The sequence below is a fragment of the Dermacentor silvarum genome, chromosome 2, assembly GCF_013339745.2.
Source record: "Dermacentor silvarum isolate Dsil-2018 chromosome 2, BIME_Dsil_1.4, whole genome shotgun sequence".
In the NCBI taxonomy this organism is placed as follows: Eukaryota; Metazoa; Arthropoda; class Arachnida; order Ixodida; family Ixodidae; genus Dermacentor; species Dermacentor silvarum.
In genome coordinates this window covers 56,044,501-56,056,974 of record NC_051155.1, presented here as the reverse complement: position 1 = coordinate 56,056,974, position 12,474 = coordinate 56,044,501, and the positions used below count along the sequence as shown (strand labels likewise).

The 12,474-nt window shown below is 47.1% G+C and overlaps 2 protein-coding genes and 1 long non-coding RNA gene across 3 annotated transcripts in view; 1 reads left to right on the top strand and 2 right to left on the bottom strand.

Annotated features, from left to right (window-relative positions):
• The window catches only part of LOC119441492 (transmembrane 9 superfamily member 2), a 271,918-nt gene that overhangs the window by 171,870 nt on the left and 87,574 nt on the right, over positions 1–12,474 (bottom strand). The gene's annotated exons all lie outside the window — the stretch shown is intronic.
• Positions 1–12,474, top strand: part of LOC125943007 (uncharacterized) — a 203,004-nt gene that overhangs the window by 172,177 nt on the left and 18,353 nt on the right. The gene's annotated exons all lie outside the window — the stretch shown is intronic.
• LOC119441495 (transmembrane 9 superfamily member 2-like) overlaps positions 1–12,474 on the bottom strand; it is a 194,004-nt gene that overhangs the window by 171,518 nt on the left and 10,012 nt on the right. Inside the window, 4 exon segments of the mRNA XM_049661345.1 lie at positions 457–589; positions 5,155–5,282; positions 6,958–7,051; positions 7,932–7,999. Coding sequence (XP_049517302.1) covers positions 457–589; positions 5,155–5,282; positions 6,958–7,051; positions 7,932–7,999 — 423 coding nt within the window.

The following is a 12,474-nucleotide window of genomic DNA, read 5'->3' as shown; positions in this document are numbered from 1 at the left end:
CCGGTTAGGCAGAATAGCATCGCATTTGGGATAGGTCAGAGAAAGTTTATCGACGAATCACAGTCCAGAGCTTTTTTTTTTTTTTCGCGTTCTCTCCCTTTCTCCTTGTCTCATGCACCGTTACTCTAACATGTACAAGCCAGCCGAAATTTTCAACCATGTTGAGTGTGCAGAGGGGGTTCAATTTCCCCGCAGCGCAATGTCGCAGGTTTTTTTTTTTTTTTTTTTTTTCTTGTCACCACTTGACAGGTATGACACCAACAAAAAAAAAAGAGAGAAAGGAAACAAATTGCACCTTTCTGTGTCCCGTGTTCCATCAAACCTACAACCAATTAGTCCATCTAAGCCTCTTAAAAGAAAACTAGTTGCCCACGGAAATGAGCACACATTGGCCCGCTTGGCCGAAGATGAGGATGGAAGTTTCCGTTTTTTACCGCCAGAGTGCACCTGACTCACATAGATGCCGCATATCCCTCGGGGAATGCTGCTCCGGAACGTGTAGCAGCCCATGGGGAATCCCATGCTGCACATCTGGCCATTCAGCTCGGTCGTCGAGCGGCACCACGTGACCGGCATGTTGTCCACGATCCTGCGCGCGTGGCACAGGGATGTACGCGTGACTATATATATATATATATATATATACAGCCGCGCTGACGATGGGGAAATGGCAAGGACAAATGCGGGAACAGGCGATAGACCGGAGACTTGTAAATCACTTGGAGGTATTTTAAAACGGCAGCTTGCGCCTTTGTTTCATCGACCGTCTGTTGTATACAGCAAGAGTTACATGGACGCATGCCAGGTTTCGACGTATCTGCAGCAAGGAGCTATGGTGTATTCAGGAGCTTTTTTTTTTTTTTCCTTCAATGCCTTCGGGTACAAAAAAAGAGTTCCGTAAAGCAACATGTGCTTCGCAATTTTCTTCAGGACGATCATTTATGTGATATTCTTTCTAGATGAAACTCTACTCTTTCTGCCTTCATCTTTGAAAATGGCTTTTTTATAATATTTTAAAGTACCCGTGACAGACAGCTTCGTGTCGCTTTTGCAGGTGCACTCTGCAAAAGGCCTAAATTAAGTGCACGACGAAATCGCAACATCCAAACTGACCCTACCGCACGGAGCAAGAAACCTTTAGGAGTGGAAACTCCGCCAGTTGCGGCGACCAGATAATGTCACAAGCCCGCGGAGCCACTATCATGCTGGCGGCACCTGGCGGCTGAGAAAGAAATTACCGCCGTCTTGGTTGCCAAGGCAACCGGTCACATGTGTTTCTCTCGTTCGCGGCCGCGCGCGTTGCTCCCGTTCGGCCGCGCGCCTCACAACTTCTACTGAGGGCACTCACGCATCCCACCTGCATCCCATCTTAGGCTAGCAATTTCCGAACAAGGGTACACTGCACGCATAAGCGCTGTTAGTATTACGGCCCTCGAACAGACACCGACAAGAACAGTTACTGTTTGACTTAAAGGCCCACAAAAACAACGCTACGGCGTGCACGCTGAAGCGAACGCCGAACGCCTGTGTCGTCTACTTTGAGCGCGGGAGACACGGGCGCCGCCGAAGAGAACGCGCCCGAGCGGCACCACCGATCCGCCGGGCTGCTGCTTTTTTTTTTTTTTTTTTCGCTGCTGCTTGCATGACGTGCCGCAAGGCGCCGCCACTGCATGCGCCCCCATCGGCGCATAATAATGTGACGTTATATCTGGTCGCACGCGAGCGCCCGCGCTGATGGGAGTTTCTACTCCTAAATAATCTTCCTCCGTGCCCTACCGGGATGTTGCGTGGCCGTTGTCGCCAGGCTGCCTGCGTGGCCTCCCTCAAGCACAGAGGACGAGACCATTCAAACACCCTAAAAGCAGTATGATCAATGGGCGCGGTGGAACTGGAACGTCGGCTAGACAGTCCCATTTTCTGTACGTGCAATTTGAGAGGGTTCACTAGCTGCAGTTACGGCACTGCAGTCGTCAATGATTGAGGAAGACTGCAGCTTCTTCCAATTTTGAAATACGGGATGATCTACGGACTTTTCACAATGCCGGGTATTGAGTAAAAAAAGTTGTCGCAGTTTCACCTGAAAGGTGAAGCATCAATTGCGATAGCAAATTTGTAGAGAGATATACGGAGTAATGATATTAGCTTTATCAGCTGTATAAACTTGGACATGCAGCAGCACCGGCAACGCGCCGAACTGTTGTCGACGCCGTCGGCATTTTGCCCGCGTTCGCTCAAAATGCGTGCGGCGTTGGTGACTGTTGCCGGAGCCTCTGATATAAATAGGCACTTGGTGCCGCAGCTAAACGTCGCCTCCCTTCCCTCCCCCTTCCCCCCCTCCCCCACGGCCTCTCGCGCATCGGAAGAAGGCGCGTTTGCTCTACATATATGGTGATTGTAAAGGAGGAAAGAGACGCCTACTTCTGCAGCCCTTAAGGAAGCACGGCGCAGAACGCGCGTTTGTTCTCCGCCGTGCGTTCACTCCCCGTGAAAGAGCGCGTCCCTCGCGCCCTTTCACTCGCACATACAGCGTTCGGCGGCGCGCGGCCACGATTTCATCTCCATTGACGTCATACGGAACCTCACGGCGACGGCGACGGCGACGGCGACGGCGACGGCGACGCCGACGGCAGAAATCTGCTTTTGAGTGTCCATATAATTGCTATCGCAATAAAAGAAAAACATTTGCAAAAGTTTGTAGGTCGGCTGCCATGCTAGGCTGTTATTTTTGAACAAAAAACTCTCGTTCGCGGTGGACATTTCTTGTTGTAAACGTTGTTTCTCCCAAGTTAAGGACAGCGATACTTTACATGGTCCACACGAGTATTTAAAATGTCGTTACAGTTGACCTTGTTGATATATGGTACATACTTTATATTATTGCTGCATGATATGTATAATTTCTATTAACATGCTCGTATTATGCATATTTTTTCTCGACTGCTGTGTTTTCCTCTACGTTTTGTCTCCCGTGCGATAATGTAATGCCCCCCCCCCCCTACAGATAATAAAGTACGCATCATACAGCTATCTGAACCGTCAGTTTTATTTTCTTCAGTTAGCAACGCATCGCTGTGTTGTTCAACGCAGTCAGCGCCTCATTTTATCTGTGCAACTGCACTGTATTGTGTTCGTGCGCTTGTGTTTATATAGAATGTGCGATATTTTGGAATTCTGACCTTGTTGATATATGGTACATACTTTATATTATTGCTGCATGATATGTATCATTCCTATTAACATGCTCGTATTATACACATTTTCTAGACTGCTGTGTTTTCCTCTACGTTTTGTCTCTCGTGCGATAATGTAATGCCCCCCCCCCCCCTACGGATAATAAAGTACGCATCATACAGCTATCTGAACCGTCAGTTTAATTTTCTTCATTACATCATAAAGTAAGTTGAAATGCCAACAAGGTTGTGGTGAATTCATACTTTACGATTTTTCTGGCGCATTTTACTTTGAGAGATTCGATTAGTTCACCAGCGCCTGTGCGCCACGAAGAGGGCCTGCGTGGTCGGGTTGGTTCGGGATGATTTTCTTGGCCGCGGACACCAACGCCGAGACTGACACCGACGTCGGATTTTTCTGGGACACGTGGCCTTTAACGCTATCGCGTTAAAAAGGTTCTCCTCCGAAGGACGCCGGTGACGTGACGGTGACGGGACGCGGCGGACTATGGCTGTGCGAATCAGGCCTAAGGCTACTGCCAAGTTCGAGACATCCGTGCTTAAAATGTGCTCCGTAATACATCGGCGTTATAACTTTCACAAAAAGCGTGCACTATGCTGTTCGAGATTGTCTTAAGTGGAAAGTCATTACACCAATGCATTTTTTTTTTTTCAGATTTAGAGAGCGGATATTTCTAAAGTGTTGCTAGACTTACGGTTTTTTTTTCAAATCGGACATAACTTCACTACTGCCTGGCTTCAATTTTGCATTCGTGCCAGGTGCAATAAACTGACGAACTTAAAAAGTAATTAATGATTACTTTTCATTATCAAAATGAATATTCCTTTTTGTCGGAAGAGTGGTGCCCGCCTCATCAAGTAATTAACCTGAACGGCCCGAATCGTGCTATATATTTCCCACACCATTTTGAAGAAAAAAAGTTAAAAAAGGAAATGTCCGGCATAGTTTCTAATAGATACGTTCAGTAGTATTATACCAAGTGTTTCTTATTCCTAACAGAATTTTTTTTCATTTGCTATAGATACCACACTTCCACTGTGTGAGGCAGATTACTCGAGCAGGTGAGCGTTATTTGCATATAACATTTCTGTGCAGCCAAATTTGAATTATTGGCATTTCAAGCAACTGCAATTGATAACTAAAATTGGTGAGTTCTCAAAGCACGTCCAGTTGGAAGAAGTTTCGAAATTAGCACCAGTCTTGAAAAAAAAAAGAAACGTGATTAAACCTGCGGCAAAAGTCAGATTTCTTTGTCACATTTTTCACGAAACTACCATTTAAATGATGCAGCATAAGTTGAACTGGAACACCAATTAATCGTGTCGCACATTCTGGGAACGGATGCATCGAAGCTATAGAAGGTGCCAGTCTCAGAATTTCTTTCATGCTCGGGAACTCACCGGCTCCAATAAAGTTGCAATGTGTGTCATAAGAAGACTAGTTTTAAAACGAAATTATTGACATCTTGTCAATTATCTGCTATCCATGTCGATTTCGCGTTCAGGTAATGTCCGCCTCTACGAGTAATCCAGCTCAAGGGGTAGAATTGGGCCACGCATGCCACGTAAAGGCGGTATCTAAAGATATGCTCAGATTTTTTATGAAAACTGGTGTTGATAGTACTACTATGCCCGCTCAGCATTTTATTTTTGTACTTCTTAGAGCATACCCATACCCCCCCATACCCATACCCCCCCGGTCTTGCTACTCTTGTAGGCTAAAAGCCCAGGTTCTAGTGCACGGGAAGAAACATCACAAATATTTTTGTCGTTGTCACTGTTGTCGTCGTTGTTGCTATCGTCATCGTCCTCATCATCGTTTTGTTTTTTTGTCCCATCAACAAAATGCACCCGTAATGTTGCCGCACGACGTATCTTATTTTCTACTCGTCAGGGCTGCACGCGACCTAACAACAACGCTGGCACAATTAAGGGGGCTGGGCATCCGCGTGCTGCTGCTCACCAGTGGTGCATGTACTGCCTGAGCATGCCCTTCTTGAGCTTGTCGAGCTTCCTCATGGAGGCTGGGTCCTCGGAGCTGTACGTCTTGTTGCACAACGACACGCACGTGCGGTTCTCCAGGAAGCGGATCTGCGCGGCCAGTTTCAGGGCAACTCCGGTTAATACGGCGGGCACGACGACACCGACATTCGAGAAGAGCGTTCTCCACAAAGTGAAACATGATGCTGATCCGATTAAAAGAAAGAAGAGATTGATTTCGGTTCACAACTGGACGTTGTCATTTTAATAGCTGAACAATAGCTGAACGATGACTGAACAATTCTGTTCAGTCATCGGGTGGACCATGACAGCGAGACGGAATAGCACGTCTCATTATACGCAGTGTGTACAGTGTGTTCTGTTTGTTAAATGATAGAATGGTGGTATACCGCAGGGGCGCCGCAGGTTGTTTTAAAGGGACGTCACGATGTTGACACCAGCCAAATAATAAATTGATTTGTTTATATCGAGAAAACCGAGAAATCGAGGTAACCTTACGACGCATTGTATGAATATATACTGATCATTTTTGTTATTGTTTCTTTTTCTTACACTACGATGCTTTCTCCATAATACCGACACTTTGTTATTTGTGTTGCTCGTCCCGCTTGAACCAGTTTTATTGGCAGTATACTATATATATATATATATATATATATATATATATATATATGCAGTATTGCTGAATGATTGGAAATGTTTGCGCATAAGTTACCTCAAAAAAAGCTGGTGCCTCTGCATTACAGTCGCTGCTGTCGATGCAGCAGAATCATCAGAAACAGTAATCACAGGTCTCTCTCTTTAGAGGCTCCAATAAGTTTTACTGCACCCGTTATAATCTAAAAAAAAATACGACAACGTCGAATACTGACATTTCGAATCGAGTTCGAAGTCATTGCACGATTCTCCAACCTGTGCTTAAAAATTTAGTTTGCACTGCCTACAGATTGTCCGTAGAAGTCTAAATGGACAAATACGTCTCGTACAGACAAGTTCTATTGTGCATCGTAACACGGTTCAAGTAACCACACGATAGCAACGCGTGGAAACGTCCCTTGACCAATAGTTCATCGTAGTCACTGGTCAGGCTCTGAGACCGCGAATCCTCCCCTTGAGCGAGACGTCATTGACACCTCTAAGGCAACACGCCAGTCTACTTCGCTACGATACTATAGAACCTATACAACGCACACTGTATACACTTATACACGTATACAGTGTATATGGCTACAGATCATCTGTTATATGTGCAATAGAAAAACGTCGACAGTCTTTCTTAGGGCTATCCGGACAAACTATTCTGAGTGCCCATAGATCTGAGGACGCTCCAGATAATCTCCTGGTGATTTCAATCCACTAATCGTCGTTTCCTTTTATCGAAGCCTGAGCGCGCAAACACTTCTATACGGTATAAGAATGTATTTAAATGTGCAACAGCTTCGTGCTATAGATGCGCCTCAAAGGAAGGAGTAGACAACCGTCGCACGACAATTGACAGCCCCGGTGCATTCTTCGATTTCAGGACCCTTTTCTGGATGTTTTCCAGTACGTATAACTATATATGCGTACGTCGACACAATTTATAATTTTATTTTATTTGAAACGCCGAAGGACTTAATTCACACGTAGGCTATAAAGATTCGTAATTAGTTACATTTAAGCGGCTCACGCTCGTTACGTAATGTGCATATATTGATCATAAAACAAAGGAATGGGTAGACGGAAAGAGGCAACCGGCACTAATACGTGCCGTCCGCGACCTTACCTTGTAAGGTGACAAGCGAATGCGTTCACCAAAGACGACCTGCCCAAGGTTCTCGACCGGTGACACTGGCTCCTTGGTCTTGCAGAAGTCGAAACTGCAGAAAAGAAGGCAAGAGGGCAGACAGGTCGCTTTCACTGCAGATGCAGTTTTCTCGTTCGATTACTTTCGGGAAAGATGCGGCATACCACCAACAACTTTTCCTCCGGTGTTATTTTCACGTCTCATAGTTGTAGACTACATTGACCGCTCCTCATTACAGCTAAACGACCCGCCAGAAGTTGCGCCACATAAAAGTGAAAGTATCAAACAGAATCGAGAACACAAGCCCAAGCTCGAAATAGCGTACGGAGCTGAACTACAATCGTTTCTAGGTTAAACATCCTGAACATCACAACGTTACTGCTCTGCAACCTGTTCCGATTTTGATGAAGCAATATCTGCAAAACACAACTCAGGAAATAAAAGAGCAGGCTCGGCTATCCTTGGTGCATTAAGGCAACATACGAAGGTGTATTGGCACCAGCCGGGGTGATGCGCTAGCTATGGCGTTTTGCTGCTAAGAACGAGGTCGTGGGTTTGACTCCCGGTCGCGGCTGCCGTATTCCGATGGAGATACAGGTGCCCGTTAAAGAATCCCAGTGGGTCAAATTCGGAGGCTGACAAAAGCATGCTAACTAAAGCACGCGAACAAAAAAGCTCAATTAGCCAGTTTACATGCAAAGCCACCAGTGGCGTAGCCAGGGGGTAGCACACAGGGCACGTACCCCCCCTCTCCCCCCCCCCCGAAATATATGTGTTAGTATGCGGCCTTCCCAGTCCCCCTTTCCGCCTCTCCCCGTCCCCGGTAGAGTGGGTGCGCCACCCCCCTTCCCGAAAAAAATTTCTGGCTACGCCACTGAAAGCAACTAAGCAAGAAAAAGACATCAATTACGAAGCAAGTATCGGCAGGCACTTATCTCTGGTGCGACACTTACTGGTGGTACTCGTACGGCAGCACCGACTCGTCCGATGTCAGCCGGTTCACGTACAAGCTGACGTTTGACTGCGTTAGGAGAAAAAAAATTAAAACAAACTCTTACACCCGCGAACAATGCGGCAGCTTTTGACATTAGAACGGACAACCGGGCTGTTCGGTAAGCATTCATTGTGAGTAAGGCAACGCAAGTCACGACAAGGAAAACAGGACGGGCGCTAACTCACAAATGGGCCCACGCAGCGCAGCTGAACCTTACAATGCGCGTGTTGCGAATGAAGGGCTAGAACAAACACAAAAGCAGAAGGGAAGAACGCGATCGATAGCCACCCAAAAAGCTGATGCTCACGTATGTCACTCCGTAAACGCAGATAATGTGACGACTCTAATCTACCCTCCGCACAGAACTCACGTGAGCTGTCACATGTGTACTCACCCGAATGCGAATCTTCCCGTAATTATCCTTGTTTTCGATTTATTTGTCCTCTTTCTTTTTCCTGTTCTTTTTTTTTTACAAGCATGACTGAAAAACGTGGCAGCTTCGCCCGAATGGTGAAGCATTGATTGTGATAATTATCCTTGTTTTCGATTTATTTGTCCTCTTTCTTTTTCCTGTTCTTTTTTTTTACAAGCATGACTGAAAAACTTGGCAGCTTCGCCCGAATGGTGAAGCATTGATTGTGATAGCAAATTATTAAACAGTTATACGAAGTAAGGATAGTAGTTTTATCGGTCGTATAAACTTGTAAACATTGGTTTACTAACTAAATTAACAAGTATGGTGTCACGCGCGCACGAGAAAACATGAACACATCTCACTCGATGACCGCGGACACTAGCTGTCAAAACGCTGGCGTGAGGAAGCGCGGCGGCAGCAGCGAGCGAAGTGACCTTCGTACTAACGGCCTTTCACTTCAACGCAGACTGAACGGCAAGAACACAGCTCACACGAAGCTATCAGCCATCGGCGCACCTAGGCTCTGACACCATCGCAGACCGCTTTCGGACTAAGGCCCGCGCAGGCGCGCTCACACGCGCTACACGCAGCCGCCACAAGGTTTAGAACTCCCGGTGCCTTGCGCGCGATGGAAGACGGCGCGCTTCCTCCCCGCCTTCCTCTCGTTCGCGCGCGTGATTGAGTCACCATTCTCCGCTCATCCTCACACGCTTTCACTCGCACACACAGCATACGGCGCGCAGCCAGGATGATATTTCCCTTGGACTTCATACAGAACATCACGGTGACGACGACGGCGGAAATGCGCCTTGAGTGCCTCTATAATTCCCAATCGCAATAAAACTTGCGGCGTCCCTACATTCCCTGGCGCATACTAAGGAAGAACTCGGTTTCTTTATCACCGAGGGTCACAGAAGTGGTTGGCTGATGCAGACCTGTTTCCGGCACAGTAGTCTTGTCGTACATTGGTGTACATCCACATGATGCGCAGTGGGCCGCGAAATCCCAATACTTATCCTTGCTTTTTACATTTCTGTAGTGCTCTCTTAACCTAGCACAGTCGCAACGATCCATCTTCCTATGACATATGGATTCCCGCACGAGATGCGAAGTTGATATACCACATTAGTCACGCAGGAACTGCACTGCAACTTCTTTTTTGACAGACTGCTTGCTTTTTTTTTTTTTTTTTTTGGTTTGCATTGGCACAAATGCTACCCAGTTTATTTTGTGGCGAGAACACCACTCTGGCACCATAGCGGGATGTCACATTTTTCAACTTATGAGCCAACATGTGGACATGTGTGATTACTGCGAATTCATCTTTCCGCTCCCTTTCTTTATACTGACGTCCGCCTCATGGCTTAATGCACTTTGCCACTTTTTGACATCGCGTTTATGAACAAACATTACGTTGTATGCGCATATCCTGTATAATGCTCAGTGAAAGCACACTCTTGCAAGAATACTGCATCGGCAGAAGTATTTCGTGAGTTAAAGTACATATTGCCTCAGCAGTAGCGATTGTCGTCGCGCTTTTAAGCTCGGGCGTAGTCGTGAAGTTCCGTGCCGGTAGCCGTTTCATTTGAGTCGTTACTCTTCTTTCCAGGCCTATTTGTGGGTATAACGCCGCGTACTTCAGGTGAGCGTTTAAAGCAGCAAAGGTCTATTCCAACTAACAGAACGACCAGAAAATTCGCCTTACTGAAAGAGCCAACACGGGGAAGAGGCAAGAAGAGCTTCGCTTGTAAACTAAAAGGTAGACTCATTTCCCAACGCTGCTGGTACAGCAGTAAGGCTTTTGACAACACTTCAGCCTGGGCAGTGCAGTCCATGGCCTACAAGCATGATCGGTGACAGAGGCGCCGTTACCGGCCTATACAACGTACACAACGACTACACTTTTATCGCACCCGAACAGCGCTTCACTACTATACCCTGCGTTGTCCGTCGGCGGTGAGTCAACGGCTGCCACAATTACATATTCGATTCCATGTTGCGGCTGCCGCGGTCTGATATGTGAGCCAAATAAATGATCGCCGCTGTACAACGTTTGCAGTACGCAGTAAAGGTCCTCTGGCGATCACAGTTAGTCTGGAAATCGTTAATCCTTTGTATCGATTAGCCCAGTCGAGCCTTTGCCCACCACCTATTCGTGTTGTTGCTGCGAGAAAAGACGGTTCAGATAGAACGTCCGTTTCATATGTCAAAACAAATCCAACCGCTAAAGTTAAAAGGTGCTTTAAGAAAAAAGAAAGAAAGCACACACTGGCCACGAGAAAATGTATGAGTTAGTCGCAGACATAGGCCGGCAACATTGCTCATGAGTCGACTCACTGAAATTCAGAGCGACCCTTGAAGTCTGAGTGAGCCCGAATCAGTGTAAGGAGTGCTAGCCTAAGTATATAGTCGAGCTAAGTCTAGCTGAGTGAGCCGAGGTTAGTTGAGCAGGTGTGAGTCTGACTGCGGATGCGCCGAAGTGATTCCGAGATATAATTGAGTTCGAGTAGATGTGACCGAGATCTGGGTGAGTCGAGCTGATTTCGAGTAGGTGCGTGTTTGCGTTTGAGTGAGTCGAGCCGGGTCTGAGTGGTGTGATTTTGGGTGGGTCAGCTGAGTCAAGCTGAATCCGAGTAGGTGTAAGTTTCCGTTTAGTGAGTCAAGTTGCGTGCAAGTATGTGAGCCTGAGTCTAGCGAGAGTGAATCTGAGTGAATGATCATGCGGTAAACTGGAGCTAGCGTGAGTCTGAGGGAGTAGAAGTATGTCTGAATCATGGCATTCGTTGTGTTTTTGAGTGTATGAGAGCGAGGATGACTCCACATGATATCGGACAAATATACTGCATGTTTTTACACCTGAGCGCTGCCCCGTGGCAACACTGAGTTTGAGTAAAGATCTGATGGAGGATCCATCGATCGCATGTGGAGTGCCTGCGTCACATGGATTGACTACGCCCAGCGCACTACAACGCATTTCAATGTCACAGTAAGAATGGCGGCCTAATTAGCCAAGGCACGTCGGAAACTGAATAATTAGCAAGGTGATTTAACAAGCACACACATTTCAAACGTACGTACAGCGGTGAGCACTGTTAGGGTGAACACGCGAGCGCGTGGCCGACGGCACTGTCAGCGCCCCGTTACGGTCATCACTGGAAGCATTGCGCATGCGCATCACGCCTTCCGCGAAATAATTGTTCCACCGCGCGCATGACGTCATGAATGCACTTGTTCGTCGTCTGCTAGCCGCATTTTTGTTTTCTAAGCCCATGCACCCTGCATATTAAGATTTCTTTAAACATCTGTGCTTGAACAGAACAAGACAAAAAAACTTGTATATCTATGGGGGCGTGTCTATTCGTTCCCTTCAAAGTTGTTGTGCATGCAACGCCGTATATAAAACAACCAAACATCTTTCGCAACCGTTCATTCTGTCGCCAGATCGTATTATGGCTAGGGTTCCCGATCATGAACGGCGCTCAATTGTCGATCTTTCCCTGAAAGGTTATTCCCAGCGGTATATTGGCGCTTTAGTTAATAGGCCCCTGAAGACTGTGAACAGGATAATTCAAGCCTACAAGTATGAAGGTCGCATTCAGGATGCACCCCGCGCGCCCCGCCCTAAAGCTACCACAGACGATGAAGACGCCCTCATAGTTGCAGCTGCTGTTCGTAACCCTTTCTTGCCAGCCCCAGCAATACGCGAGGACTTGGATTTGGACGTTTCGGACACCACTGTTCGACGTCACCTGCGTACTGCGGGCCTTCGCAGTCGCGTCGCAGCGCAGAAGCCACTACTAACGGCGGCAAACAAGGACGCACGACGGCAGTTCGCTGAGCTGCACGAAGCATGGACATCAGAAGAGTGGGGTCGCGTCATCTTTTCGGATGAGTCGACGTTTTCGACGCGACAAGACCAAAGATTGCGTGTTTGGAGACTACCAGGCACACGGTGAGGCAAACTTCCTGCTTTGAAAAGCAATTGTTTTAGTTAACGTCACAATGCCACGCAGGAACGACCCGGACAACGTGCAAGGTGTTTCTGCCAGTGGGAGATCGAGTGTGAACGTGTGGGGTGCTGTTTCAA